At 38.7% G+C, this 26,481-nt stretch overlaps 1 protein-coding gene across 9 annotated transcripts in view; it reads right to left on the bottom strand.

Moving 5' to 3' along the window:
* The window catches only part of mark2b (MAP/microtubule affinity-regulating kinase 2b), a 40,317-nt gene that overhangs the window by 11,009 nt on the left and 2,827 nt on the right, over positions 1-26,481 (bottom strand). For 6 of the 9 annotated variants that reach the window (XM_034303747.2, XM_034303748.2, XM_034303751.2 and 3 more), the window contains exons 2-15: positions 12,642-12,815; positions 12,246-12,299; positions 11,977-12,025; positions 10,257-10,322; positions 9,780-9,850; positions 8,068-8,124; positions 5,111-5,347; positions 4,821-4,940; positions 4,068-4,167; positions 3,797-3,909; positions 3,557-3,692; positions 3,300-3,439; positions 2,508-2,596; positions 543-686 (exon numbers count right to left, since the gene is read on the bottom strand). In XM_034303747.2, coding sequence (XP_034159638.1) covers positions 543-686; positions 2,508-2,596; positions 3,300-3,439; positions 3,557-3,692; positions 3,797-3,909; positions 4,068-4,167; positions 4,821-4,940; positions 5,111-5,347; positions 8,068-8,124; positions 9,780-9,850; positions 10,257-10,322; positions 11,977-12,025; positions 12,246-12,299; positions 12,642-12,815 — 1,550 coding nt within the window. The remainder of the gene's footprint in view (positions 1-542; positions 687-2,507; positions 2,597-3,299; positions 3,440-3,556; positions 3,693-3,796; positions 3,910-4,067; positions 4,168-4,820; positions 4,941-5,110; positions 5,348-8,067; positions 8,125-9,779; positions 9,851-10,256; positions 10,323-11,976; positions 12,026-12,245; positions 12,300-12,641; positions 12,816-26,481) is intronic. The other 3 variants (XM_034303753.2, XM_034303754.2, XM_034303755.2) reach the window with 1 other exon arrangement.

Raw genomic sequence — 26,481 nt, 5'->3', positions numbered from 1 at the left:
GAGAGTTGGAAAATAAAGTGTAAAGGACCGGTGAGAAATTGGAGGAATGGACCATCAGCATTGCTGTTCTTTTGGTTCAAGTGTCGTTATCATAACCCTCTCCCGTGACCTCAACTCTCTATTTTTGAAAATATTTACAAAATCTGTAAGAGCAATGATTTCTGATGAGAAATATACAATCATATACAATTATACAAATATACAATTACATTATAGGAATCATAATTTATAGGCCCATTAGTTTTGAATTAGTTAAGTTTGGATTAAACCCATTCAATTAAAGTGACCAATCAAACAGACTAATAACTATAAAAAAAAATCGCATACCCGTGGCAAACCCCTCTTAAGAAACATGATATTACACCATCAGTGTTATAAATTAAAACACAAGGCATTTACAGGCCTCCCTGACAAGCTTTCCTTTCTTCAGCCAGCAAGGTCTTTGTGCGAGTCCTTCACCGAGCATTCCCCTCCCCCTCATTTCATTCAATGCAAAAAGTAAAGGCTGTTTCTCAGAATGCGTGTGGCTCGATGTAACTTGCCTGGGCTGGTGTGCGTGTAGGTCAGCGGGGCAAGGGTGGGCTGAGGAGGACATGGACTTGTGATGACGGGAACGTGAGGACGAGGACGATGTGAGTACGGCGCCGGCCGAGGCCGTGGAGGCGCGGGACCCGGGTGTGTTCAGGCTGATGGTGGTGAGAACATACAGCAGCGGCACCGTACACGCGCACACACCATCACACACATAGTCATGGCCGTATATGTGTTGGGGGAGGAAAGAGGATTTTATTAGAAGGCATAATTATCTGACAATGGGGAGATAGGGACAAGGAGAAAGGGAGTGACAGAGAGAGACAGCACCCAGAGGACACAAAGAAAGAGCACAAAGGAAAGTGTGAGTTTGGGCATTGAGTATATACAGAGACAGTGCAGACTGGTACAAGAGAGCAAGCAAGCAAGAGAGAGAGAGGGAGAGAGAGAGAGAGAGGGAGAGGTCAAACAGAGTGCTGATGAGGGGGAAAAGCAGAAAAGAGAAGAACACACACACACATACACAAGATTAGCAACGCTTGTTGGGAAAACCATGCTATCACCTTACTGAGAAGAACACAGAGTGTAAGCCTATTACAGGTCAACTACATAAATTGTACAAATTGAATGGTGCCTTTTTCCGTCACAAGCTTTGCTAATCCTTTTAAACATAGATAAACCAAGAAAACAAAAATCAGTGTGCAAAGACAGACTAGAGAGAAAATGAGAGAGAAAGATAAGGCACAACACTCACAGAGCTTCCTGAAATGCCTTAGCAAAGAATGAGTGAGTGAGCGAGGACTACAGAAAGACTGAGGAGAAAATGAGACAGATGTAGCGAAGTGTAGGAAAGGGAGTAGTAAACAAAACAAAAAAAACGAAACCAAACACAGCAGAGCACTAGTTAATATTTTGAAGATGCACAAGTTCCAATGAAAGCACTCTAATCACAGTACCTATGACGACATTTAACGGTTATATCACTACACACATTATATTGCATTTGCATCAAGCCTTCTAATGAGCACTCATGCTGCTAAGGGCATAAAGAAGCAGTGCTTTCTACACAGAGAAATCGACTATTCTTGAAATAAGGAAAAATATCCTCCTGAGCTGCTTCAATATTCAAAGACATGCCAGCTACCTTGACTTTATAAGGGCATATATATATATATATATATATATATGACTCAAAAACTATAAAAATATGTTTTATGCATGATATAGCTTTTTGCATATGTTGCCAATGTAGCAAATTTGGACATATCTTTACTAACATTTGATTGGAATGTGCAGCAGGCACTGTAATATGTCCCTAAAAGTCCACATATGCATTAGGACACGCACAACACACACATCATTATGGATATACACTGAATACATATTGCACATTAAAGCTCAAGCCTTAAAGCATGTTTATGTACATATAACCCGAGGTACAAGCCATGGTAATCACTGGGATGAATTAAAACTGTGTGGGTCCATCAAAAGAGGGAATGGTGAGGAAGAGTGGGGATCAAGGTAATGGGGGTATGTGTTCTCAGAAAGGCGTGATAATTTGGCGAGAGATGTATAGCATGTATATCAGCATGGAAGCACGATTCATTTTTCCTGAAACTTTGATAATCAGTGACAGCCAAACCCAGGGATGCTGGTTGGTTACCCACTGGACAGTCAAGGCCAGTCCAAGCCAAACAAGTGAGTTGGTAACCAATGGGTAACCAATTTTAGCATACAGCAGGATAGAGGGGCATAACGTGTGCATGTGATTACATTTCTATCAGTGAAAAATAAACTGTGAGGAAATGGAAAACCAACTATTCAGTTAGTAGATTCAGAGGGAGCATAGCTCATGCCATACCTGTCTATGTTCACACACGCAACTAACGCAATTTTTGACTCATGTTGTTCGATGCAAACTGTCTTTTTTTTGTTGTTGTTGTAAGTTGTAAGGCTGTGTGTGCAGCTGTGTGTACCTGTCCTTGCCGTTTTGGACTCCCAGCAAGGATCTCTCAGTGAGAGGAGAGTTTCTGCTGCGGCTTGTGCCAGTGGACAGGATACTGTTCTGTAGGGTCATGCACCAAAATCAAGGTTAGCAATCAGCTACTACACATTTAGGCCCGGCAAAACAAATTTCAATGTTTGAATACTAATTGAAATTTCATAATATTTATGCACTGAACAGCCAAAAAAATCCACAGGCCTAATGTCAGTCTATTGAAGTATGTTTCTTTCTTAAACTTTTTTTGACAAATAACTCTACTGTCATGTAGGAAAAGGGTTGTGAATAAATACCAATAAAAATGTCATTTATGGCATAATTTGTTTTTATGTATTTATAATATATAATATATATGAATTTACTAATTCAATATGCAAAAAACAAAGTAACACGTATGTAGTAAATTCCCAACAGGCATTTCTGGAGCTGAATTAGAAAAGTTTTTTTGGGAGCATATAGTGCAGTATGTAAGGAAATTGTTATACCCTTTGCAGCGAGCATGTACAGTGAATAGGAAGCCATTTTAGGATTTTGCCTAACTGTGTGAATTATTCATGCATAAAGACAACTTTTTATATGGACCTCAGGTAGCATAAGAAACATAAAATATAGTTAAGCAACAAGAAATCTGACTAATTTGACATTCACGCTACACCTTACACACATACATGTTGTCACATTTTTTTGGTTAAAATGTACAGCTATTCAGTAAGAAAAGTCACCATGCTCTTTGTTGCGTCTCATACACACATGCACACACACTTACAGTGGAGGGTGTGGAGCTCTTTTTGCTGTCTCCTGGGACGACGGGGCTGGGTGGCACTTTGGTTGAGCTACTGGACCCTTTCCGCCCAGAATCCTCAGCTGTGTACTTGTTATCCCCTTGAGGCCTTTTAGAGTATGTGACTAGAGAAATGCAGAAGGGGAGGGAAAAAAAAAAAAAAAAAAAAAAAAAACTCAAACGGTGGGACTAAATTAAGAGTTCAGCACCCTTACAAGTTAATTGCTATATCTATAACTCACCCTGATCTGTGGGCCTTCGTGGTTTCTGAGTAGATGACACACTGCGTTGTACCTTGTGAGGTGGAGAAGGTGCATTACTGTTTGTGAGGTCACTTCCTGGTCGTGGTTTGATCAACATGTTGACACTCTCATCGAGCTGAAACATGAAAATATTAGTGATATTTTAGGACATGGTAAAACACAAGAGTAAATAGTGTTCATGTGTGATAGGAACTGAAGAGTGTTTATGCATCGGTGTACCTCAGAGTTCCTATAGTCAAGCAGCAGGTAAGTTGCCATAACTTCATCATATTTCTGGTTGACAAGTGAATCCTGAATTTCCTCTTGTGTGTAGCCCATTTGTAGCATTATATCTATGTGAAATAAGATGTATGTTACTAACAAGTCTATATATGTATACCTTATACTGTTTTGTTTGTGTTTCTCTCATGTTTCCATCACTTTCTCACACACACACACACACACACACACACACACACACACACACACACACACACACCCCCAACCCTACCTGTTCTTTTGGGGTCCTTATAGTCAGGCTGGGGCTCTATGTAGGGCTTTAATTCCTCCTCCTCATGACCCACATTCATCCAGCGGTCCTTCATGATCTGCTGCTTAGAACAACGCAGAGAAAGAGAGAAAGAGAGAGAGAGAGAGAGAGAGAGCACTGTGATTAACAATTATATAATACACATGCATGTTTTACTGTTTTATGCCTGTTAGTAGTCTGTTATAAAGCTTAACAGTCTTTCAGCTAAACCATTCTATAATTCATAAAGCATTCATAAACTTCACATCTATTTAAAGAATGCTACAAGATTCAGAGCTTGCAAATAAACTAGCTTTCTATATACTTTCTTGCATTTCCATTAAAAGAGAAATTAAGCTAAAATCAAAAGTGCTGCAATTACAGAGTTAGGATGGCTGAATTTTCCAATGAAGAAAAAAAAAAACAGTTGATCTGGGTGAGTTACACTACTGTTATGTTAGGTTATGTGTTCAGGTCCAGTAATGTATAATGTCCATGTTGAGATCGATAAGATTTAAATCTGTTTTTGTAGCAAAATTGAATATACTACAGATACAGTCTTAAAATTCACGGTTTGACATTGATGGGCTTAATTTATCAGTGAAAAAGTATAGCAGAACTAAAGTAATAAAATGTGCTGAGGTATTTGATTCCATTTGGTAAAATGTTGTTTTACGTAGAAACAAATAAAGCACTTAAAATGTGTGTTCAAAAAAAATAAATAAAATAAAGCACCTCTAGACTGCCTCTTTTGGTTGGGTTGAGAATAAGGAATTTCTTCAGTAGATTCTCACAGTCTGTAGACATATAGAAGGGAATCCTGTACTTCCCCCTCAATACACGCTCTCTAAGCTCCTGTGGGAAAAAGAGACAGACACAGAGGAAAAAAAGGGAGAGAGAGTGTCAGGCATATTGGCTCCAAGTCAGAAAGTGAGAAATGAACAGACAAGATTTGTCATCAAACAGTCTATCTAAACCTCTCTGTAACCCCTTACTCCTACTTTTCCCTCCCTCTTCTCTCTTACTTTCAGGTTCTGTCCGTCAAAGGGCAGGGAACCGCTGACCAGTGTGTAGAGAATGACCCCCAAGCTCCAGACATCAACCTCGGGGCCGTCGTACTTCTTGCCTTGAAAGAGCTCAGGAGCGGCGTAGGGGGGGCTGCCGCAGAATGTGTCCAGCTTATTTCCCACAGTAAACTCGTTGCTGAAACCAAAGTCTGCTATCTTAATGTTCATATCTGCATCTAGCAAAAGGTTTTCAGCCTGTGGGGCAGAGGAGGAAGGAGAGAGGAAAAACGTGGATATATTGAACTCACAGGCCTGTGGTAGATTAAGTTGAAGATTGTTCAAGGGTTAGAAATACACTACTAGATGACAGGGCTGGGATAGGATATCAGCCTTCGAACCAAAGGAGCACAAGTGCCACTTTAGGCAAATCAAAAAAAAAAAAAAAAATCTTAATGAGACAGCTATTAGAAAAATTACACTACGCATCTTCAGAAAGTTTTAAATATCAAAGGTATTAAATGAACTAACAAAGCTGTGAAATGTTTCTCACTGGTTCCAGACTTTCAATATATAATCATGACACACTTTTCCAAGGCCAGTGTTTTATAACTTCATTGTTACTCACTGTAGCAACTTATTGATTAGACGTTAATATATATATATATATTTTTTACCAACTGTTTAATTGCACACAGACCTTTTCCTTGAATAAAAATTCAATTATAATTCAAAAATTATTTTTACTATAATATTGTTTTGTTAGTTATTTATTATAGTTATTATAATAAAATTATATATTAGGATAGCATGTATCAGGAAAATGTCTTAAAGTATTGCTCTATTATATTTTTGCCACATACAGTATTTACCCTTCCCTACTAGGTAAAGATGAGTCAGCTAAATCAGAAGGAAAACAAAGCATAAACTAAAATGGAACACAGTCCTGCAATATCAGCAACCTATAGATGATCTTTCTCTGTGTCTCTCCACTGCACTCTCATTCTGGTCGCTTCAAATAGTCTTTATAAGGTCTCTCATCCGGGTAGACGCATGTGTCTGTGTATCTGTGTGTGGGGTGGTGTTGAAATGCATGAGCACTCTCGGTGCTGCCACTCAAATGTTTATCCACCAACTTTAGCCAAGTTGGAAGCCCGCATTGCCTAGCAACAGATGCAGGGTGCTAACTGGGCTTGGCTGGCACAGTTAAATATTAGCCGGCTGACATCAACTAACTTACACATTACACACGCACACAAGTCCACCCACCCACACACAGACAGACGACACACATGCCCGCACACTCTCCATGAACCCCACGCAACAGTCAAGGTGCTCTCTCATGCTCTCACATGAATATATGACTGCACTTTTACAGCACTGTTAGTCTGGTGAGAAACAAACATAAATCAAGCAGACCCTCACCCATTAGTCATGTGTGCAAAAATCTTCACTCCATATTATTACACATGATGCATGTGTGTTTATATGCTGTTGTGACACCCTGAAAACCTGGCTGTGTTTCTGCTTTATAATGATTATGTACATTTAGCTTGTCAATCTGAGTTCACATTCAGCAATAGATTATGCTTTGGCTATACTAATGCTAATCTTTCCCTTTAAATTAGATAACACTTAAAGTTTTCCCGTCAGCATTAATGCTTTTCTTTGCTGCTGCAGTTAGCTTACACAGCTCTTGATAATGAATATTGTGATATATTTTTTTAAATCTATTTTTGAGTGTGTGATGTAGCGGTGCGTATTCAGTTAATCAAATACTTGATTAAAATTTCAAGATAAAAGTAGTAGTATTCACTACATTGCATCAGGGAACGTCAAGGGGAGAAAATGGAAAGGACATTTAGAAGGCTGACATGGATTACTATACCTGCTTGAATGTGATTCAGCGATATATGAATACATATCAGCACTAGTTGCCCCTCAGTTTTGTTAAAGATAAGGGATACAATGAGTTCGGCTTATACCTTATTTTATTACTGCTAAACAGGACAATTCATTAAATTACTGATTTTGTTAAATAACTGAATACCCTAAGTTATGACCCAGTTCACCTTTTTGGGGAATTATGAGCAAGAAAGAACTACACTGTGAAAAGGTGTATATATTTAATATTTCAATCATTATTTCCTGTATATTACTTTGTGCCACCAACTCGACTAAAGTTTATTTGCAGGAAGAAAATAACTTTTTATATGTAGATAAAGGCCAAAGAACATTTCTTCTTCCATGAAGTAAATTAAAATTTCTGTTCATTAACCTTTACAGGTAATTAAATATTAAAATAAGCTAAGATACACATCCCAGTTATGAAGGGATTCTACATTCAGGAACCACATCCACGTATCCATCTAAAACCTCATAACTCAGCATTCTGAGCAAGCAAGTTACTATTACAGTAATGAACGATTATAGACAATTCTCATGCACAAGCATGCATATAGGGCTGCATATTTAATCTAACCCTGAAAGCACTTCTGTCAGAGGTTGTTAAAAAATAATGCTACCATGGAGATTAACTCGAGAGCTCAAAGGTCAGAGTGGCAGGGTTCTGCACCTATACACTAATGAAGAGTAAAGGATGGGGTGGGGCATCGCCATGGGAACAGTGGGTGTATGGGTGGACAGGAAACTGTAAAACAGACCTGTGCTCACTGTGTTAACTGTGTACAGTTTTACTGTGCTTTAACTGGAGAGAGAGAGAGAGTCTAACAACGAATGTGTGAAACTGGGGCAGTGTGTAGAGGACTGTGTTGAAGTGTACACATACATGCACTTATGTTCTGATTAATTCATGTGAGGCTTAAGCGTACATAAAGATGGAAGTACGATAAGAGCTTTTATGTAACAAATGGACATGAAAGCTATGACCCTATTCTTGTCCTCTTGTGTAAGTGCATACACTTATAAACCCTGAAAGACCATCCACACTCTTTAAGCATTGGTACAAACGTTGTTACCTTTAGGTCCCTGTGTACAATGCACTTCTGGTGGCAATACTGCACAGCAGAAACAATCTAGACAGATACACAGATGAACACAAAGAAACAGGACAGTAGAGAGAGGGGGAGAGAGGGAGAGAGACATAAGTAACATAAGAGAAAGACTTTAAAGCAATACTTGCGCACATTTCCACCTACCCTCCATATACAGCATCTGTACGCTGTGTCTAAGAGTACATGCATTAACCTCGGTCTTGGCAGACTTGCTATTAACATCCATCTCGGGAGATCAGATCACAAAGGGACAGTGCTAGAACGAGGTCAAACACGTCTTGTTATCTGATGACTCAAACCACTTGCAGAAGTGGTCTGGAACATGTGTGGCCACATTACATTTGTAACATGAACGCTAATGAGTCCTGATGAGTCTCTGACATCATCAAAAGACTACATAGTCACCAGTGTTGCCAGATGCCCGGTTTTCACACGGAAGCAAGCTATTTTTTTCAGCCACACTTCTGTGCATGATACATGTGATGAGTTGACTCCATTTGTCACACGTTTGAAGTTTTGCAAAAAATTATATTAAAGCAATAAGCCTTGAGAAGGCATGTGTTACAATTATTTATCATGGTTAAAATCTTTGTGACGCATGCCCTTGAGTGACTTATTGCTTTTATAAAACAGCAACATAAACAAATGTAATAACATCCAGTGTTTAATAAATACTTAAAATTATTATTAATAATATTAGCTATAAACAATTCTTTCACTATGCTGTGTATAAGCTTTGCTTGCTAAGCGACATAGCGGGCAAAGATAGCGGGATTTAACAAAATTTTAAACAGAGTTTTAAAACTGCTTTTTGAAAATACTATGTTACTTTCGAATTCAATTAAAACACATTTTGCAATGTTGGTCTTGATGCTGGATTTAGTGCATATGGCTTGGAAGGGACAGATTTTGAGATTAGTAGTATATGATTATACATTGTATAGCAGTGTTAAAGGAAACATCGTTATAACTTTGGGCAGTATTGCTAAAGGAGTCCATACTAAAACTTCAGAGTGCACTAACAATCAAAGTAAATAAAACTCCTGACATAGACTTAAAACTCCTGTCTGCCAGACACAAAGTGTAAAGACTAGCTACAATACAGGGCCACTTTTAAATATGTATGTACTGGACTAAAAGAAAATCTCTGAAATGAAGTGAGATGATTCATCTATGGCTAAATGAGATGCATTTACACAAAAATGCATATAAAACAATTAACAAGTTTCAGTACTTCTAGACTGAAAAAACTCTTTGCAATGCTAAGTTAGTGTGAACCGTAATTTTACAGCATTGTGAACATACGACGGTCAAATACAGCTCATTTAAGTTTTGGTATTGGGATATTTTTGGGGCTGGTTTAAAGGTAATAATGGGTTGCTTCTGCTATATATGGCAACACATCTTGTCACAGTGTGATCGCAAGTGGTCACTGATGACACATTCAAGCCACATGAAAATACTACTATCCATTTTAGCTCTCCACTTGTGATCAGATCGTGTGATCTTGTAGCCAGATGTAAAAACCAAGTCTGTCATCCATAAATACAGCAGAGATCACAACAGGAATGAATTTAGCATCTTCCACAGATACAGCAAGCAGATAAAACATGCTTTGAATGCCAAATATATATGAATGATTAGGCATAAACAGAGCAAAGCAAACACACACATACCTGTCTAAATTTGGCACGAGCCTCCTTTTCTTTCATCCTTCCATGAGCGACAAGGTAATCGAAAACCTCACCTAGATGGTAGAAGCGAGGAACAGAGACAGAAAGATGGACAGTGTGAAATAGGTTTAGAAAAAGAAACAAAACGGCAAATGACAGGGATGCAGAGATGACAAAATAAGATAAAGATTTTCACTTTAATAAAATTTCATTTAACAATACTGAATATCTGCTACTCTTTCCTGCAACTTGCATATTTATTCTCAAACCCAGGTCAACTGCCATATATTTATTACAAACACGAGATGACATTGCTGAGTCACTTCGTTATTGTACTTTCCAGTTTTGATTGAGCAGCACATAAGTTGGGAAAATAAATCGCAATTTTGCTGACTAGCTCAAACTGGCATGGAAAGGCATGATGCACCTAGTTTAACAACTCAGCTCAATGGTGCAAAACAGGCTGAATGGTCTCCTTACCTCCACTGGCATACTCCATAACCAAATACAGTGTCTTCTCTGTCTCAATCACCTCAAATAACTTCACTAGAGGGAGGGAAAGGGGATGGGGGCAGGAGAGAGAATATCATTAGCTGTCAAAACATGTCAGGAGAAAGGGATTTACCTTGGCTAGGAAGAGTTATCTTGGCTTTTGGCAACACAAAGGCAACCACACACGGTGGAAATAAAGGACGGTTACAAATATTGAGCGTTAGTACTTGTAACTAGTTAGTAATTAAACTAGTAATTAGTTAGTAATTACTAGTTAGTAATTTGGCTTGTGTGTTGTAGAAAGAATTTAAGGTGAGCCAAAGGCTTCCCATATAAACTTTGTAAAACATGAAACAAAATGCTATACTGTATGTTATTTACACAGTGTTATCTATATATACTAAATGTTTCACCGCAATAAAAATTAAAACTGCAAAAATGGTCAAAACTTAGATGACAGATTCTGTCATATGTGGCCAAAAGTATGTGGACACCTGACCATCACACCCATACATGAGCCTTCCCCAAACTGTTGCCACAAAGGAAACACACAATTGTCTAGAATATCACTGTATGCTGTATGAATTTCCTTTCATTGGTCCTAACAGGCCTAAACCTGTTCCAGCATGACAATGCTCCTGTGCATAAAGCAAGCTCCATGAAGACTTGGTTTGCCAGTGCTGGAGTGGAAGAACTCAAGTGGCCTGCACAGAGCCCTGACCTCAACTCCATTAAACATCTTTGAGATGAACTGGAACACCAAATTCGCGCCAGGCCTTCTTGCTGAACTTTGGTGCCCAACCTGTTGTGCTCTTGTGGGTGAATGGGCAAAAATCCCCACAGCCCTGCTCCAATATCTAGCGGAAAGCCTTCCCTAAAGAGCGGAGGGTGTTACAGTAGCAAAAGAGGGAAAATGGGAACTCCATATTACTGCCCATGGTTTTGGAATGGGAACGGTCAGGTGTCCACATACTTTTGGCCAGTTAGTGTATAGTATAGTCTCATGATATTTGAGTCAAATTTGTTAAAACATTGTTCACATTTTTAAAAATGCACAGTACTTTCACGGATTTTAATGCCAGTGAAACTACTAAAGACTACGCTACACAGATCATTAAGTGTATAAGATTACATAATGGGGTACAAACAAAACAGCACAAAAAACATAATGCAGCAGCAAAGAACTGAACGTGTATAATCCAGTGTGTAATCCAGTTGAAGAATAACCTGTCAATATAATTTAAGAAAACATAGCTGTGATTGCCCTCATCTTAATCATAATATACCATGCCAAAACCAGCAATAGCCCACTAATTCTGCAGTGAAAGGCAATTAACAAAACATATGTACTAACTGATTTGCTGTTAGTAAACTGGCAGAGAAGATCTACCGATTCCACTGGGGTTCAATGCAAAGGTAACTAGTTTCAAGACAGCTGATTCGTCCTCTTTCTTTTTTGTGCAGCACTCTCAGAGCATGCATGGCTATCTTCACATTTCATCTTTGACATTTATGAGGCCTCACTACAGCCTAGTGAGCTACTTCTGGCATTAAGGTGCTACATGTACATACTTTTAAATATGAATTAGCATCTGATTAACCAGTTTGATATCTGTCTTACATAAGCACACACAGTACTACCTGATACTAAACATTATACACATGCATATATGTAGAACAGCAGATTCTTCTTCTTCTCTTTACTCACCTATATTTGGATGGTTTAAAAGCTTCATGATTCGCACTTCTCGGAAGAGCTGGGGGCAGAAAGAACACAGAGTTATTTAACACCATCTAGGCAATACTTCATACACAAAGACTTACAGCAAGCCAAACCCACTTCAGTCTAAAATAATTCTGACGCATACTGTGTATGCATCTTTAAAAAGAAATGTAAGAAGAACTAAAGAGGCTGTTCGCTCACTGACTCAAGTCATTCAGCCCCTCTTCTTGTAATTAAAAGAAAATTTGACTCACTTTTTGAAGACTGGAAGAATTGAGCTGTGTCTTGTCTATGATTTTCACTGCCACCTAAAACAGAGAAAGGAGACAGAAAAAGCAGCAACCTCAAACAGGATATTAGCCTTAAGTTTAGACAAAAGTATGCTGGCCGCATGCTTACATAAGTTGATATGAAACTAGATCAACTTCATTACTTTATATATTACTTTGGTCAGTGCTGAAAGTCAAAACATAAAAATATTAAAAACTTACAAAGTACCCTGCCCTATCTTCTGCCTAATACACCTAATACAACACTCCAATACAAGAATTTGAAATAAGTGAGAGGAGGAGAGCGAGAGAGTCCAAGTCAGAGAAAGAGAGAGAGAGAGAGAGAGAAGTGGAGACAAATCAGATAAACTATCTGGTTACCTCTTTTCCTGTGAGGACATGTTTGGCCAATTTAACTTTCGCAAAGTTGCCCTTGCCGATGGTTTTGAGCAGACGGTAGTTTCCGATGTGTGGATGCTCATCCGTTGTCATGGTGGTCGTGTTGCGGCTTCGTGACATGCTTGAACGTCCTCCTGTTTTGGCGTCTATGGGGGTCTGAAAAGGAATGAGACATTAAACACTTGTAATGCGTACTGCTTTACATTGATTTCCACTTGCACTGTGTCTGCTGTAAAGGGTGGTCTGGCTCAAGTACATGGTCAATGGCACAAACTTTCTTTGACCCCAAAACATGCATAGTGAGGATTTAACATCAAAATTCTGCATATTGTTATCCAGACCTGAGACATAACCATGGAGTTGAGCACTTCTCAGCCATTTGCACAGGAGCTGCACGCAGCAGAGCTTGCTAAAAACAGGCGTGTCTCAGTTACATGTGATTCTGATATTGAACTTAAGCTCATTTTTCTTGCGTGGTATCACCTCCAGTGAGGAGCAGCATTCAGTAACCATAAATATATTTCACTAAATATAAGTGGAATTATTTCTATTTAGTTTTTCTATCTTGTCTTGGCTGTCTGCCTGAAAATATCATGTTGTGTTAGGAGCCAGTTTAACAAATGCAGGGGTAAAAGATGTTTAAATGCTTGATGAGTGTGCTTTTCTCACACAGTGAATGCCACGCTATGGATCAGAACAGCTACATGCTCTAGTGAAACAGACATATGACTAATCAATTCAGTTTGTAATCATATACTGGCAGTCAAAACAAACCACCTGCACCTTCACATCATCATCAAACCAGAGAAAAACACTTGCACACTCTGCACAGGTGACAGCGTGTCACGGACTCTAAAGTTTTAAAATGTTTGATTGACCTAATATAAATGGAAATTTAGCGAGCAGAACAGAATAAAAAATGAAATGAATTTAAGCACCAATGATGATGGGACTGTTTAACTGCAGGGAGTGATGTTTCATTCACAGTGTCACTAATGTTTTTCCATACATAGATTAGGTTACAAACATTTGCTTCCTATAGCCTGTCTGTTCAGGATCATGTTACTGGTTAAGATGATTTGAACTATAATTCAAGATAATAGAGAAATGACACAGTTATTAAGAGTTATTAAGGTTATTTCATCATAACCTCTTAACATATTTTATGGTGTAATCATAACGATCTCAGTAATCTATATATTTACCCTGTTTCATAAAATAAATATTAGCAACAAGAGAATCGTACTTTGCACAGACAGAATCCCATGAATCTGAAATACTTAATTTAATGCAAAAACTGTGATCCGCCTCCTAAATTTTGCAAGACACTCGAGCTTTTGTTTGCGCAATCTAAGGTTCTCTTGTCAATGATATTTATCTTAATTTTGAATTTCTTAGCCGTGATTCATGTAAAAATCTGTTCAGAGTTGGAAAGTGAAGTTCAAAAGTTATGTCAATATTTTCAGGGTACTGAGCGTCATGCTACTCAGGTGCTTAAGTACATTTTCTGGACATCCCATCTCACCACTCTCATCACACTAATATTGAGGATTGCTGTTCAGCAGAGAAGTGACTCCAGCCCAAGACGTGTTCAGGACAATTCTGTGATGTTTGTGTTTGACCACTCAATGGGCTACACCATTTCTAGCTCTGCCTATATGTCCCGGCCCTACACGTGATTCATAGCTATAGCACGGTTCACATGGCAGTGGAAATAATAAATGATGGGTTTATTTCCTGAGCATGCCAGCATGCATGGAAAAATGCTTCATACCTCGCTACGACAAAATTACAGAGTGACAAAACGAGATAGGATTGCAGTTTCTAGGTGTGTGTGTGTGTGTGTGTGTGTGTGTGTGTGTGTGTGTAAGCTAGGCAGACAGGTGAAGCTGGTTAGAGGCACAGACGCGGGTGCTCCAGAAAGGCTCTGCCGCACACACACACACAGAGAGAGAGAGAGAAAAAATGTCAACTTCTCATGTGTACATGTGCGTAGGAGAAGAGCTGCAAATGCCTGAGCCCTTGGCCCTTTTTGTCTCAAAATTAATAATGCTTAAAATACTGCTATTCAAAACCTTGTGTATAACCTACAACTACTGCTGGAAACATGCATAGTTTGCCTACATAAACAAAAAGGCTAAAAAAAAAAAAATGTTTTTTGTCCCACAATTTACAAAATATAAACTAACTAAACCTCCTGTCATGGTGTGCCATTCTCATTCATTATGTATGTCAGTAAAGTCCCATCACAATGAAACATTTAAATTAAGCAATGTAGTGCGAGTTCCAATATCAGCATGATAGGGTGGCGCTCTAGATATTTCAAAATCTAAAGAAAGCTCATGCCCATTTAAAGTTGCCATTTGGGCTATTTTATTTTCATGTTTTTTTTTTTCCTCTCGCTTTACAGCTTTTCACAGTATGCCAAGAAATAAACATTACTTTCTGTACTGATATTTAATGATATTTTTAAAGAAACCAAAAATCCTCTCAGAACTACAACTGGGTGACAACTATCATCCACCTTCTAAACAAGAATGTCAGTTAAACAGTATAACCTCTTGGTTTGAACTGTAGGTTCTATTTTTCAATCTCGGCTCTGTCCACGGAGAGAAGGAACTTCTCGGGTCAATAGCTTTAAAAAAAAAAAAAAAAAAAAAAAAGCAAGCAGTAACTCTCAGAGCAATGACTTTGTTGGGGTCTGACACCGACAAGGTCCTCCAAAGACAAGGAACTCCAAAGTTGGGTACTGGCAGCAGACAAGTTTGCATTTCTACCACATCAGGACCCGCTGATCTGAGTGACGGTTTTATCCTGTTTTATCGCCCTATCTAGGGCTTCTTTGGCAGCAGGTCCAAACTGATCCCAGAACACAGGGCAGATTTCTTAGGTTAAGAGCAGACTGCACTAATCACACGTAATGTGGTAGATAAACTAGTCTGGTGAAGAGTAGTCCTATATCATGGCCTAGATGTTCCGGCACCACAGGCAACGTGGCACAATACACAATTGTATTGGCACGTGCTGTCACGTAAGCCATCTTAATTAGCATTCACTAGAGTGCACTAGCGTTCACTAGAGTGTCATCGATCTGTTTATATTCAGTATTTGGGGGCCATTTATCTGGATTGTAGTGCATCATCTTGTGCTTTCGCACGAGTGAGTAAATATATTGTGCAACTTGTCTGTATTGGAATGCGAAATAAAGTTTATTAGCCTGAAGAAACAAGCTTAGTGTGCATGAAGCCACTTTCCACACGTTTGGTTTAAAATGAGCATTTATTAAAATGGTGCTGGTTACAAATCTTCAGCGAGCTTTTATTTTTTTAACTTCTTTTGAGCACTCCATCACCCCACATTTAAAAACAAACACAAATACATACTTAAACAAGAACAAAGATGCGAGAGAGAGAGAGAGAGAGCCAACACAGCCTGTGTTATAGAGCAGTCCAAGACTTTCTGCAATTAAGTTTGTCAAGGGCACAAAAGCAACACTCTCTAAAGTCAGCTCCTGGGTATTAATGAACTTGCCCATTTTGTTTGTCAAGTATTTGCCCTGTAAAAATGAGCAAAATACACACCTTTATATAGCTTCTCCCAGCGCATAAATAACATGGAGTGTTTTTCTGCGGGTGACCCCCCTGACCAGTGATCACGTCAGGGCATCCAGCCGGTGATGCAGACGGTGTTTGAACACAGAACATTAACAACAAGAAAAAGGCTGCTGGAGCTGCTCTGTAAAATAATATTACCTATTTAGTTGTAGGGTCTTGTAGTTTTTAAGTTACTGACCATATTTTTTGGTGAATGTGATAATGTCACAAGTTCCTTGGGCAGAGTTTAAATTTCACTTCTAAATTTCACATCCTAATTCCACACTGGAATTTCCCTGATTCATTTCAGTTGTCAAATTATGAGAGATTTTTAATATAACTGTAGCATAAGTAAAGAAGTAACACAAATGAGCAATGGGCCAAGCAGTAGTAATCCCCAACTCCCTGAAAGCACACTACACTCCAATCAAATTATCAACAAAATGTAAGCTTATTCAGAGTTGCCGATATTAGTAACAAGAAAATCCTAGTAGGCAGAGAGATGCACACTCATCAAGGTTTATTTTAATTGTGTGCCAAACAACCGTAAGCATACAGCAAGAAAAAAGACTGGTGTGACAGCTACTTAATAATAACCAGCCCCTCAATGTTTGTTTAACTGACCGAAGAGACAACCGTACCTCCTACTTGGTTTGTATTGGCTCACAAAGCTGAAGCTTGAGATCTCACAGACTCATGAATTCACCTAGATAAAGTCAGTGTGAAGATGGCTAAACCACAGACAGTGGCAACTCAGAGTATCATACCTGACAAATTACTGCTTAACATGTATTGCCAATTTTAAAGCCATGACATTAAATATCTATTAAACTGCTTAACATATTCTATCTTTCCAATTAATTACATTTCTGTCTATTAACATCTTGTTTATGCCTATTACAAATATACAAATATAAACGAATAGACCATCACAAGCACATATTGATCTAAAATTGGCAGATAGAATATCTGGAGTAAATAAAACCAATCGCCCACGTTTGTATTTTGTCAAAGTTCTGTAATTACAGCATGTTAATGTAACATATAAAGTATGTGAGATCTTCAAATGCAATATCAGAGATCGCCCTGCAGTCAAAGATTGCTCCATCTTCGAAGACTACCATAATCCAAAGTCCAAGTAGTGCACTTTCCATCTTGATGCAACACAAATGGGCACTCGAGAAGCGTGTACCCGTACACTCTGTACTCAATTTTACACTAGCTCACATTATGCCAGTTTAGCAGATCGGCTAGATCACATCATAAATGTGAAAAATGGCAGCTGGAACACCAAAATGTGTGCGCATTTACACTCATGTTTTGGAGTAAATCCAAAATGGGGGCAAAGGTATGGAAAGAGGAGATGCTAACAGAGTGCTGACTGGCACAAAGGAAAGGACTCGAGCTTCAAAGGTCATCTCTGCCTCACAGACGTTGTACAGTTTAGTGTATATAGAAGGTGTTTAGATTGTAGACCTTGGCATAATGTGTGTGTGTGTGTGTGTGTGTGGGCATGTGCATGACCTCACACAGCTGATACAAAAGCAGCCTGGTATGGGTGGAACTACCATTACATCATCCAGATAGTACACTCACACTGACTCACACAGACACAAAATTAGTGCTGTCTTCCTTTTTCTCCGTACGTTTTAACCACTTGTGTCTGAATGAACAGCTCTTTTCCTGTCACAGGATCAGCAGGCTTTATTACTGATTCAGACTGAGCTTTGACACCGGGTTTACAGTACCTTGTGTCAGAGTTGATGAGTTTGCGAAAGCTGGGATGTGCTGCGACACTGTTGCTAAGGTGATGATACAACGTACTCTTCCAGAAAGCAGCACGTCTCACTCTCACCCAGACCTGTGTGGACTGCCGTTTTAGCATCAACTGACCTTTTACAACAGCTTCTGTGAAAATCTGAGTTAGGGTGCTCATGTATGTCAGCACAATTCCCAGGAAACCTGATACACTCTCAAACAGCTGCAAACACACACACACACACAAACATAAAACAATCTACCATTTCTTACAAAAAAAAAGGCTCTGGTTTTTGATTGCTGTGTTGCCATGGAAATCTGTCGTTCACTGCAGCAGTCCTTTCGACGTGTTTTCTTTTCTTTACGTTGTTAAAGAATCGGTCGTTCATGCACTTGTGCTCCTTTCACCATAATCACACCCCCGTAGTCACACAGGTAGAGAATACACAAATGTAGTGGTCTCACATTCTTGTGCGCACTCTCTCGCTCTCACGCATATACAGTCACGAAGATGCAGTATTAAAAATAAAAACACCACCTACTCACAAACACAAATTTTCAACACACTTAGATGTGACTACTGAAACACAGTCGCCAACAAGGCGCTGATGTGTCAGCTCATGGGGACAAATGAGAATGATCAAATAATTTGATTTACCTATTTGTTAGATCAAAATTATTTGTATGTGCCAGCTGCTCAGAGCAAAGCCATGGAAGAGGAAATAAAGTGAGAAAGAATGGATGAATATATGGATGAACAAATAGAGTAAGGAACATATAGCAAAGTGTGCAGGTATTGGGTTGGAGTATAAATATCTCAGTCTTTATTTCCAACTAAGTCTTGTGACAAATCAGTGACACAAATATGACAGCAGCTGGACCTTCTTTCTGTTCTCAGCACCTTCCCACCCTCTCTCTCTCTTTCCATCTCTCTCTCTTTCTTCACATCCCTTCTGCCTCTTTTTATCCCCTCTTCTTTTAGCAAGCTGTCAACGGCTCTTTAACAAACTGATATTGATGACAGATGATACTGTAGAATACAAAATAAAACAGTTAAACCTACGTGGTGTGTGTGTGTATGTGTTTATACTGTGTAAGCATGTTTAGTTTCATATGAGTGAATGACAGTGAGGTCACTGATGGTGCCATGCTACTACCATCGAGATACAAGCTAACTAGCGAAATAACACAGAAATACGGGTTCTTAGTTACAGTCAGCTAAATACACAAGTAGAAATAGAAGCTAGGCATAGGCACATCACTCATACATTTATGAGTCTTTAATAACCACTTTATCCTGGCTAGGGTAGGAGCGGATATCCCGGGATCTGGGCAGGAATACACCCAAAAGAACACCAGTCGCAGAGCACCGTGCACTCACATTTACACGCTCATTCACACATAGGGGCAGTTTAGTGTAGCCAAACCACTACCTGCATGTTTCTATGAGGAAACCAGAGAACCTGGAGGAAAACCACACAGGCATGCAAAACTCAGACAGATTGTGAGGCAGCGACACTACCCACCGTACTTCAATAAATTTGTGAATAATGAAATATGAAACAACCAAACATAAATCCTTCCAAAGAAGCATCGGAATCTTTACTATAAAACTTTGTTGAGACATTTTGGGCAGAGATTTAACTGGTTACAATGGCCTTGGGAGGAGAACCATGGTGACCCTCATTTTAGAAACTGAGACTGGAGCTGCTTATTCAAATATACACACTGTGCAAAATTCAATCAACTCACATAACACACTAAAACACAAAATTGCTGACCATAGTTAAACATACACTATATGGCCAAAAGTATGTGGACAGCTGACCAGCATACCCATATGTGCTTGTGAACATCCCGTTCTTTCCAATCTTGGGAAACCATGTCTTCATGGACCTCGCTTTGTGCACAGAGACACTGTCATGCTGGGACCCTAGTTCCAGTGAAGGAAAATTGTAATGCTACAGCATACAAAAACATTCTATACAATCCAACTGTGTGCTTCCAACATTGCGGTAACAGATTCGGGAAGGCCCACATATGGGTGTGATGGTCAGGTGTCCAAACTTTTGAAATATAGTGCATGTATGATACTAGGAGTTGCCAGATCATTACCACGGCCAGTTAAGGTTTTGTCGCTAGGTTTTGTCAAGGACACAACCATAACAGGCTGCATACAGTCATGCTCATTTTCTTTGACTCAAGATCTCAAAATAACCAAATTACACATCCTTAATTAGACTGGTGTTTTATCTACATATGGAAAGTAACATTAGAGAAGCAGTTCAGACCTACTGGAGGCCTGAAGTGCCAAGTGTGAACACCATGGAATGCATTTAAACCGAAGACTACGAAAGGAAAAAACAAACAAACAAACAGCTTATGTAAGCACCACAAAACTGAACTAAACACATGCAAGGCCGCATGCTGATGTAATAATTGTTAGTAACATGGATTGAGCTAAAACTCTTAACATCTCTGAATGAACCAAGACTTTTAGGCAATAGACACAATAGAAGAAACATTGTGCATGTAAGACAGAGGTGTAATAGGGCAAGCTGTTGTGCAGCAAAACAGAAACAAGTATTATAGATTATAATGAAATGAAGCAGAAGGCTTTATTTAAAACTCCACTACAAAATTGCTAACACAACAATTTGTGCTCCAGCCAAATATTCAGAAAAGAGGTAGTGCAGCACTGATCTGTCAACAACCTGCCATACAGGCTTTGACACAGTCCGCTGTTACGTACACACACGCACATACAAATCCATACTTGACATCACATACTGGGAGTGAGAAAGCCTCGGCACACCCTCCAGTCAATTTCACACCCAGCTTAACTGGAAAGGCTTGTTCCCTTACTCACTCAAACTGAGGTTTTCCGAAAATGTCTATACTAATGATTCATATGAAATGAAAACTTATCTCATTGAGCTGAGATGTTTTTTAAGACACAAAGATACCAGTCAAAACCTTCTGAAACTAGCAAGCCAGCTACAGTCTGAGGTTTCGTAATGAAAACTTAATCTTCGACTGCAGAAGTGATCACAGGTGAGAATCACAGTGGGTGAAAGTTTAACTAAGACTTAAAGTAAGATCTTTAGAAAGATAAGACAAATTCATCAGCAGTTCCTGATAATAAAAAGATATCCGTTTGCCGACCTAAATAAAGCATACGTGTTTACTGAACATTACCTCCACAAAATATACAGATATTTATTTACCGTGGTTCTCTCTGTTCATTGAGTAGTGTACCAACCTTAACCACACTACTGTGTTTCATTTTGACCTTGGTTCAGTGGGGTGTGTGCGTATGTGGTTGAGTAAAGTATGCAAATTAGCATGTACTTCGGAGCCGTAGGACTGGCTGCCAGTAGCTGGCTAAAGTGAATGTACACTCCTCGAGCTACACTACAATACGCTGTACAGGCTGAGGCCCTGCTAGCTTAGCACTGAAATACCAAAAGTTCTAACTGGTGATATAAAAGCTCAAGCTCCAGATGTTTCACATCTGACATATTTAATTTAGTTCTTCTCAAACAAACACATCAAGAATCCACTAACGTGTCTGCACATTTCATTCGCAAAATGGAATAACGTTATTGCAACTAGTTTTTAATTCTTTGTGCGATCTTACCAGACATTCATGTCTGTAAAGTGATTCGTGTTGTTCCATATCTAACTGACCAAACTCGACCCATGAAAGCCTTGCTGATTAACCAATAAGCTGAACTGGGTGTATTAAATGTGGTACTTTGCTAAACTCTGCAGTCTCTCTTCCTCTCTCTCGCACATGGACACACACACTTTCTTTCATACACAGGGCAAAGAAACAAAGAGATTTACAGCTAATAACCTCTGCTCCGAACCATCAGTGTTCACACCGTCAGCATTTGTCTTAATTGACATAATAAAAATCATGAGCCACACAGAAACCTCTGCCAAGGAGAGCATAGATCACTCTGCTGACTCTAACAGGTATTTTTTCACGGTGTGTAATTCTTTGGTCATTTCTGTTTTATTTATTTTTACCATAACAATTCAACACCTATTGATCGCAGATGTGGGTCATATAGCAGAAACATCATTTAGACACTTCCACAATATAAGTATGAAAGATTTAGTTTGCTAGGACCAAGAACATAAAAAATATAAAAATTTCCAGCAATATTAATCCCATATTGTTGTATCACCGATATCCAGCTTCTGCACTGTGTAAGTTAAACCTGTGGATGCACTATGACTTAGCGAACATACCAGAGTCAATAATTAAATTACAACATGGGTTGTACGCGATGCCTCACCAGAATAACATTTTGTGGAAGCGCAACATATCTTTGAGCATATTTACTCAAGTTTAAAATGTGGTTTTCACACAGGCCACAAAATGCATCACTGCATGTCAGATAAGGCTCAATACAGTTCTTACCACAACACAAAATATTTTATACATGATAAATGTTGTGGTTCTCTTAATTTGTAAAGACACGCAACACTGCGTGATTTAAAAAAAGAAGGTTTGAAAAGCATGTTAAACACCACTGGTATACTTTAGGCTGTACGCTTTAATATATCTGTCCTTACCACAGGAATTCTTGAATCAGAAGGTGTGTATTAATTTTCTATAACAGCATGAATCTGACAATAGTTGGCTGTAACATATATTTTCAAAGTAACCGCTCACTGACACAGACTTGTATGGCGGACACTCCACATAATCCAAGCCAAATAATAAACAGATTAAAATAAATGGTGCTGTTTAAAAAAAGAATAAAGTATAATCTTTGATGTGGTGAAGTTTTTTGTTAGGAGACATTCATGTAAGATTTTGGAAAGAAGTGTCATGTGTCAGAGCTTTGTAAGAGTCAGTACAGACTTCAGGACTGAGCAGTCTCACTAACTTCAACAGAGAAAAAACAGACAGAGAGACTGGTGGAAACAACAGTTAACAGGAACTAACTTGTCTCATGGACATTCCACAACATTAGCTAAAAAGCATAATGTGTTGCTCATTACTAAATTAAAATTTGTTTTTATATTAAAAAAAACAAAAAACTTTGTACTGTCAGATCCTGAATACAGGAGCAGAATGGGTGTAGGTATCAGTCAAACTACATATGAACACATATAGGTGATATTAAATTAAAAAAATGAAGCAAAATGTTTACAAAATTTTAATACACAGTAACTGGTTTGGGGGTGGGGGTGTTATTCTCTATCTTACTTTACTTAATATTTCGATATGTGGATTATAATCTGAAGGTGAATTTATAAATTATAAATATCTATAAATTATGATAAGAAGACCTGTGATTATATATTTTTTGACACTAAAAGAAGTCCTAGGTGAGTTTGAGAACTTGATTTGTGAAATTGTACCTGCTCTGTTGGAAAAGTCAGCATTAAATACAAGATCTGCGTTGAATGCAAGTTACTCGTTCTTAGTAGGCTTTTGATTAAATTTGTCTCGTTTGTATAAATTCAAAAGTACCCTTCAATTTTAAGAATTTGTTTCAGCCATTATGTATGATAATCCTACTGCAATACTGTGACGCATCATTATCTGTCAAATCATGACACATGCAATATATATCATATCGCGACCTATTTGGCAATATCCAGCGTTACACATGTAATAGTCAATCCACACTGCACTGACAATACAAAGGTGAATGTTAAGCATGACTCCAGTGGTTGATTTAAGATCAGCTGACATACAAAGGATGCGAGAGGAAGAGGTGATAAATGTTGACTTTAATCATCTGTGACTGATGCCTTCAGCTTGCATTGACATGTGGTGTAAAAACTGGCCCAGTGTTTAGATTAACCAGTTTAAAGCAGCTGGATGCAAGGTTTTGAAATTTCACCCTTTCTGCAAGCTACTAGGAGAATGTGTGGTGTGCTGTACTGTTTGACACTGTACTAATTAATCTCATGGTCATGAGTGCACACAGTCAGAGAGAATTCAAGGCTGTGTCCCAAACCACAAAATACACACTAAGTATGATGCCTAAACTGTAACGATAATGTTTTTAGTACAGAAAAAGGCAGCCTGGGACACGGCACAAGCGTTCGTGACTCTGCTGTGTTTCTTCAACATCACACATGCATTATGATAACAAATACTTTATTGTGCACATCAATGTGATGTCACAGTTACTGACTGGCATGTGAAAGAGCAAAACCTCTCGGTTGCTCCACTGTACTCTCACAGCATGGTGTTTTATTGGTTTGCGTTTATCTGCATCGGAGATCACGTTGCACATTTACTAGGCGGACAGATGCAAACTAGCCCACTAACTCCGGCTAAAAGAGAGCACAGAAACCAAAACTATCACCTTTATCCAATGTTTGTATTTGTGTTCTCTGTATGTGTATTTGTGTTCTCTGTGTGTTTACATCATTTTAATTTAATTACAACATCTTAATAGTATAATGTTCTATCTAAATGAAAAATTAATGGCAGGCAGAACCTTATAATACTAAGGTCAAGCTGTGTATTTATTGTTTAGCTGGCGTATGAGGCATGTGTACAAATTTCTCATCAATTCTGGCCTGTCACCAATAACACAGTACTGACTGAGAACTACGACTCACAGCATCTTATTGATGTAATAATCAAGTTTTTGTTTTTCATTGTTAATGACAAATCCTACACTTGTGAAATCATTTTTTTTTTTCATTTCGCTGGTCTGGGGGCATCATTTGCTGGTCTGAGGTCTAAAGTTGACACAATTTCACAATTACCCCAAACGTAGGAAGCGTCTTATACCAGAGCTGGCTAATAAGTAAGTGAAGCTTATAGCATCTTGCAAACTGCATGCATAAATGACACTCCTGCTAAATAATCTCAAATAGATCTGCCAGTCATTACTTCTACATTACAAATGTACATTACTTGGCTTAAGAAAATACAACAGGAGCAGCTATCTTAAAGCCAGAATCATTTTTCTTTCTTTTCTTCATCACTCACTTTGAGTCATTTTGTACATTTTTATTACAACCTAAAATTGTGGAACATACATTTAACCACTGGAGACCACACATTGTTGTTTTCAGGTTATTAGTTGCATTCCGGTTATTGGTATTAGCAGCAAAACCATAAGCATAGAGGCAGCCCCCATTAGTTCAAAGTAACCCAGCTTTTTGTTTTTTTCTTGTCCATGTGATTGAGGCAGTTCTTCAATTTTCTACTGCATAGGCATTTGTACTCCAGCCACAACTCAATTAATTTAACCTCCATTAAGGAGCTCATATGCACTTACAACTGCCTGGTTGCTATTTTTATGTTCTTGCATTTGCTGTTTTCAGATTCTCATTGGCTGGCTACTGAAAGGATCCATTCAGATTTTAAGCTACTGACCTGCGCAGACTGCTAGACTTCGTACGTTGGATACAGAGGCGTAGCCAGGAATTAATTTCAGGAGGTGGGGTGAGGAAATATATTAATCACCGCATGAGTTGTTCAATTATATTAATAAGTGTGACACACACAGCTCACCATTAACCAATCTGTAATGAAATACTTTTATGACAGTTCCACTAAAAATGATTAAAATAACATGCTAGCAATGCGGCGGTAATGACATCTTACCCTATAAAAACCAGATCTATGGGGAAAATGCATGATCCTGATTGGTTAATCCTGTTTATCGCCATAGCGATTAATAAAATGTGATTAACCAAAGTAAAGCTGTTTGACGCTGACATTTTTTGAACATCATAGCTAAAATGTCATCTGACACTTATATAATCAGTGCTGCTGTCTGCGTGACATGTTAAACACCCACGAAAATGCATTTGGAACCGTCGTGTAATATTGCAGCAGGGCTTCAAACCCGAAATTCTGCCCTGGTTTGATATACACGATATGGCCAAAAGTTTGTGGACAACTGACCATTACACCCATATGTGAGCCTTCCCAAAACTGTTACCACAAAGTTGGAAGCACATGGTTGTATAGAATGTCTTTGTATGCTGTAGCATTACAATTTCCTTTCAGTGGAACTAAGGGGCCCAAACATGTTGCAGCATGACAATGCTCCTATGCACAAAGCGAGCTCCATAAAGACATAAAGGTTTGCCAAGGTTGGAATGGAAGAACTCGATTGGCCAAAATCTAGCGGAAAGCCTCCCCAGAAGAGTGGAGGTTATTATAACGGCAAAGAAGGGGTTAAATCTTGAATGGGATGTTCAAAATGTACATATGGGTGTGATGGTCTGGCGTCCACATACTTTTGTCCTTAAAGTGTATTTCCACTCATTCAAACTGACCTGAAACTAGATAGGCAGGAAACTACAGTGTGTGTATCAAATGCATCCATTTATCAAACGAGTTGAAAGTGTGACGCTTTATTCTTTTATTCTACAGCGCTAAACTTGTGGATAAGAACTGTTAGCTACATTATTCTGTATAAAACCAAAGGTGCCAGACGTCAAACACCAGACACCAAACATCTTGGATGACA

Source organism: Pangasianodon hypophthalmus, chromosome 4, assembly GCF_027358585.1.
Source record: "Pangasianodon hypophthalmus isolate fPanHyp1 chromosome 4, fPanHyp1.pri, whole genome shotgun sequence".
In the NCBI taxonomy this organism is placed as follows: domain Eukaryota; kingdom Metazoa; phylum Chordata; class Actinopteri; order Siluriformes; family Pangasiidae; genus Pangasianodon; species Pangasianodon hypophthalmus.
The sequence above is the reverse complement of the archived record's forward strand: the minus strand, read 5'-3'. Positions and strand labels throughout refer to the sequence as shown.